This window comes from Oryzias melastigma, linkage group LG21 (assembly GCF_002922805.2).
Source record: "Oryzias melastigma strain HK-1 linkage group LG21, ASM292280v2, whole genome shotgun sequence".
NCBI lineage: Eukaryota > Metazoa > Chordata > Actinopteri > Beloniformes > Adrianichthyidae > Oryzias > Oryzias melastigma.
Genome location: NC_050532.1, coordinates 18,543,475 through 18,547,849, shown reverse-complemented (window position 1 = coordinate 18,547,849; position 4,375 = coordinate 18,543,475). Strand labels below are relative to the sequence as shown.

The 4,375-nt window shown below is 39.1% G+C and overlaps 1 protein-coding gene across 6 annotated transcripts in view; it reads left to right on the top strand.

Moving 5' to 3' along the window:
* Positions 1 to 4,375, top strand: part of lrp2a (low density lipoprotein receptor-related protein 2a) — a 55,957-nt gene that overhangs the window by 9,356 nt on the left and 42,226 nt on the right. For all 6 annotated transcript variants that reach the window (XM_024286917.2, XM_036209648.1, XM_036209647.1 and 3 more), the window contains exons 11-13: positions 601 to 770; positions 2,659 to 2,882; positions 3,349 to 3,555. In XM_024286917.2, the coding sequence (XP_024142685.1) occupies positions 601 to 770; positions 2,659 to 2,882; positions 3,349 to 3,555 (601 nt within the window). The remainder of the gene's footprint in view (positions 1 to 600; positions 771 to 2,658; positions 2,883 to 3,348; positions 3,556 to 4,375) is intronic.

The window sequence follows — 4,375 nt, the reverse complement described above, 5'->3', positions numbered from 1 at the left end:
TTGTTGCACCGCTAATGCTTGGTTAGAGTTGTGAGGGGCTGTAAGCTAGCAGAACAGAGAGCAAACAAAGGGATGATGGGAAGTGAAAAAAGGCTCACTCTGTGCCAACGTTCTTGCCCACAACTCAGAGGTGAATTTCTGATGAACTATGAAACTATGTCATAGAAAACAACAGTTGTTTTTTTTTATGTTGGCTAAAAACAATATAATCCTGTAAAAAAAAAAAAAAAAAACACTTTTGCAATAGATCAAAAAAATGATTGGAGTGGGACTCTAAACAACTCAATTTTTTGGCATGGAGTGGGGTGCATTGTTGCATGGCCAGTGTTTTTTCAGTTAAGTCTCTTGTCTGTGTTGCACTTACAGAAAAGTTTTAACAGAACCTCTTTCCCTTCAGCTTTATTGAGAGTAGCGTCTTATAGTGAATTCTCCATCCATTCATTAGGACTCATAAGCTTTATTTAGTAAATTTACACTAATCTTTTCATAGAAAATCTATTTACTGTAAAACAGATAAAGCCTGACTTCTGGTTCTAGCTGGATGTTCATGATTCTGATTTAATAAGTCTTACAATTCCTCGTGTTTTGTTTTTCTTGTAGCTGGAGTTCCTTCCTTGATATTTTCTAACGGCAAAGACCTGATAATGGGCGACATCCACGGCAACAGTCAACATGCTCTGATCAGTTCGCAGAACAGAGGGATTGCAGTCGGGGTAGACTTTCACTACAATCTCCGTTTGATCTTCTGGACTGATACCATTCAAAATAAGGTATTTTTATGTCCTCATTGGGGATTTTATCCCCTTTTTCTGCTATTTCAGTGTGTAAATATAATCATTGTAAAGCAGAGAGTAGCTCAGTTCTTTGAATACATTCTTGAGGTAGACTTTTTCTGGCATGAACCAAAAATATTTGGGTTATCCTCGAAAATATCAGAAACTTTGATACTATAATAACGGGGTAGTTTTTGGCCCCATGGTGGCTGGCTCATAATGAAGGGAAATAGATATGTAATTGAATCCAAATGGCTTAATCTTGAGAGCTGTCTGATAGGCAGGTATGATGTCCACATACCAAAGTCTAATTTTTGGAACTTGATCTAGTCCGAACTAATCATGCTGTATTTGTTTTCAGCAGCCCTGTCCATATGTATGCATTCTCTTGCATGTCCGAGGTTCTCATTGGCTTAAACTGCAACCATTGTATCTCCAACTGGGTATCAGAGCATATTAGCCACCTCCATGGCAGCATGTCAGATTAGAAGTAGGGAGAGCCCAAACAGGGCATGTGAATGCAACCAGAAAGGTTAAACTACCAGGCTCTTTCCTTGTCTTCAGTTTCCATTTAAACAGGTCAGTTGAAAATCCTGCTTTTTAGATGTCAGGATCTGGTTTCAAATGAAGCAGAGCTGCTAAAAGCTATCCCGCTTCGCAGTCAGCTGTGTGGTGCCAAGGTCTCTACTTTAAGAAACTGTTGGCGCATTGGCAGGCTCGAAATATATTCTCTCAACACTCAAAGCTGCTACTTCTTCTTGGTTTTCTCCATCAAATCTGTTGGGTGTCTTTGAGTTTATTGTGCTTTTTTACTACGGTAAAAATGTCGCATGCTATAGACAAATTTTAAACAATAATATTCAATGTTAAATATATACTCTATTTTAAAGAAAGAGAAGAAGGATTAAAGACTCATTTACTGTTTTGACACGTTCTTATGGAATGTTCTCATAATGGAGGACATTTAAAAAAATTAAAATTGTTTTTCTGAGTATTTCTTAATTCAAATTGGGATGAACCAGAAGCAGATGAAAAGAATGCTATTTAAATAGTCTCTATTGTGACGAAGCAAGAGCCAAAGTTTCTGCTCCATTCTGATGCTTTCACTTGCAGACAAATAGATCCATTAACGTCTTCGTCTTCTGGCATCTGGCTTAAAACTATACGGCTGAATATCTCTGATATTGCTCGCCATTTTTGTTCCTTCACCAATGTTACCTTGGGGTTGTAATAGGCCGTTAGCTAATGCAAGAGAGTGTAAACAAAGGGATGATGGGATATCAGTGGAGGCTTACTTCCGTGTCAGTAGTCCCTCCCACAACTCTGAGGCAAATTTTTTGATAAACTCCCGCCGCTATACCCAAACTTTGTCCCAGAAAACAACACATTTTTAAATTTAAACATAACTTAAAAAATCTGGAGAATTATTTTACAACAGATTAAAATATGATTGGAGTGTGACTTTAAGAACGGTTCTTGATCCATACGTCAGAAATTTCTAGAACTTAGTGAGGCGTTATAAATGAGAAAAGCTTGCAACTTTGTCTGGTATCCTGATACTACATTTTAGTCATATAGTGTATGAGATACCAGTAGGATTGTAAAATAGTCAACAGCATTCCAGCATAGGAAAATATTCAAGTTTGAGATATTCAGTCTGAGATATTCCCATGACTTGGAAGTTTTATAGGTTAAAGACTTTTTAGAAAGGATTCTATGTTTCTCTTTTTAGAAAGGATTCTGTTTCCTCGAATGATTAAATATATAGAAAACCTGATTTATTAGTTGGACAATTATTGGCCTATTCTCTAGAGATCTCATAGCTGATTAATAAATATCACCTACAGTCTAATTTCCTTGCAACAACGGCATCTTTTGTGTACAGGTGTTTTCTGCGCATATGGATGGCTCCAACATGCAGGTGGTTTTAGATGTATCAGTTGACTACCCTGAGAACTTAGCGGTGGACTGGGTGAACAATAAACTGTATGTAGTGGAGGCCAGCGTCAACAGGATTGACATGGTGGACTTTGATGGGAGCAACCGGGTCACGCTCATCACCGAAAACCTGGGAAACCCTAGAGGACTGGCAGTGGACCCCACCGTCGGGTAAGCGCACGTCCCATTCGCCGTCCTTTCATCTGCCCACGCACTCCCAGTCCAGACCTTCAGTGCATGTTGTGCTCCACTGGCATGGAATAATGGGGGGAAGGGTGTGTGTTTGAGATTAACAGATTGCCTAAGGTAGATTAGTGAGGAGCAATGTAAGTGATGACTCTTATTGTAATCCAATATTGTAGTTCAAGAGAGAGGGACAGCCAGGTGGCTACAGAGAAATTGCTTGTCCTAAATTATGTGTGGCTCTTTGGTGGGATGCACAGCCACCCATGTGCAGACAACGTCCAGCTGTGGGTGCTACACTTAATTAAAAAAGCAAAGGCCTCTAATAGTTTCTTGGGGGGTCAGGCCTGCACGCACTGTTGGGTTTAAATGATCAAATGAGTGAAGAGGTTGTCGTGCGAGGATCCAGCTTCAGTCAAAACTGGTATTTTAATAATGTTTCTTTCCATCACAGGTATATGTTTTTCTCAGACTGGGAGGCAAAAAACGGACAGCCGGGCCTTGAGAGAGCTTTCATGGACGGCACCAACCGGTACGGAGTTATTGGGACCAAACTGGGGTGGCCGGCTGGCATCACTCTGGACCTAGACGCCAAACGGGTCTACTGGGTTGATAGCCGCTATGACTACATTGAAACTGCGACGTATGATGGTCTACACAGGTGTGTTTCCCCCTTTCAGTTTCTTGAACAAGTCTATCTTTCTCTGATTACCTTTTTTAAAGCATTCTTTGGCCTTTTCTTTTTTTTTATTTTTATTATTTTTTTTTTATTATTATAGCGCTTTTAGCCAAAATCCAAAAACTAATCTATTTAGGACATAATTTCTGCAGAGTTGTAGTAGTTTGAATTGCAGGTGGGACCGTCTGTGTGTCCTGCCCCCTTTACTATTTCCCATAATTGAAAGCTGTTTATACTGACTCCTGCTAGCTTACAGCCTCTCACATTACCAGTGCAACAAGAACGGTAAGCCAAATCAGAACTATCCAGCTGTACACTTTTGAGGCAGATGCCAGCTCAGATGAGAAAAAAAAAAAAAAACCAAGTGCTGTCAATCAATTATAAAAATTAATCGGGATTAATCACTCTTTTGTGTTGTGGTTAATCTCGATTAATCACTATTTTTTATGAGGTAAATTTGGCAGTATGCAGCTTTTGTACAAAAACAGGCCAGAGAGAAAATGTTTTCCTTCATTTTTATTGTCTGAAATGTTTACATTTATGAACTCAGAAGTGTAATTCGTGAGCACAAAAACACATTAGAAGTAAGATAAGCAGGACTCTAAAGACTTTTATATCTGCAGTATTACTACAAGGAAGAAAAAAAAAAAGCTCGCATACAGCCACAAGAAACAAACATTGGGTTTCTGCTCTTTAAATGGTCCGGACAAATACTCGATTGTGATTGGCTGCTAGTTGTGGATGTTTTCCTAAAAAAGAAGTTCCGGTTACAATGTTCTATATGTGCAGAGGATTGTTGCTT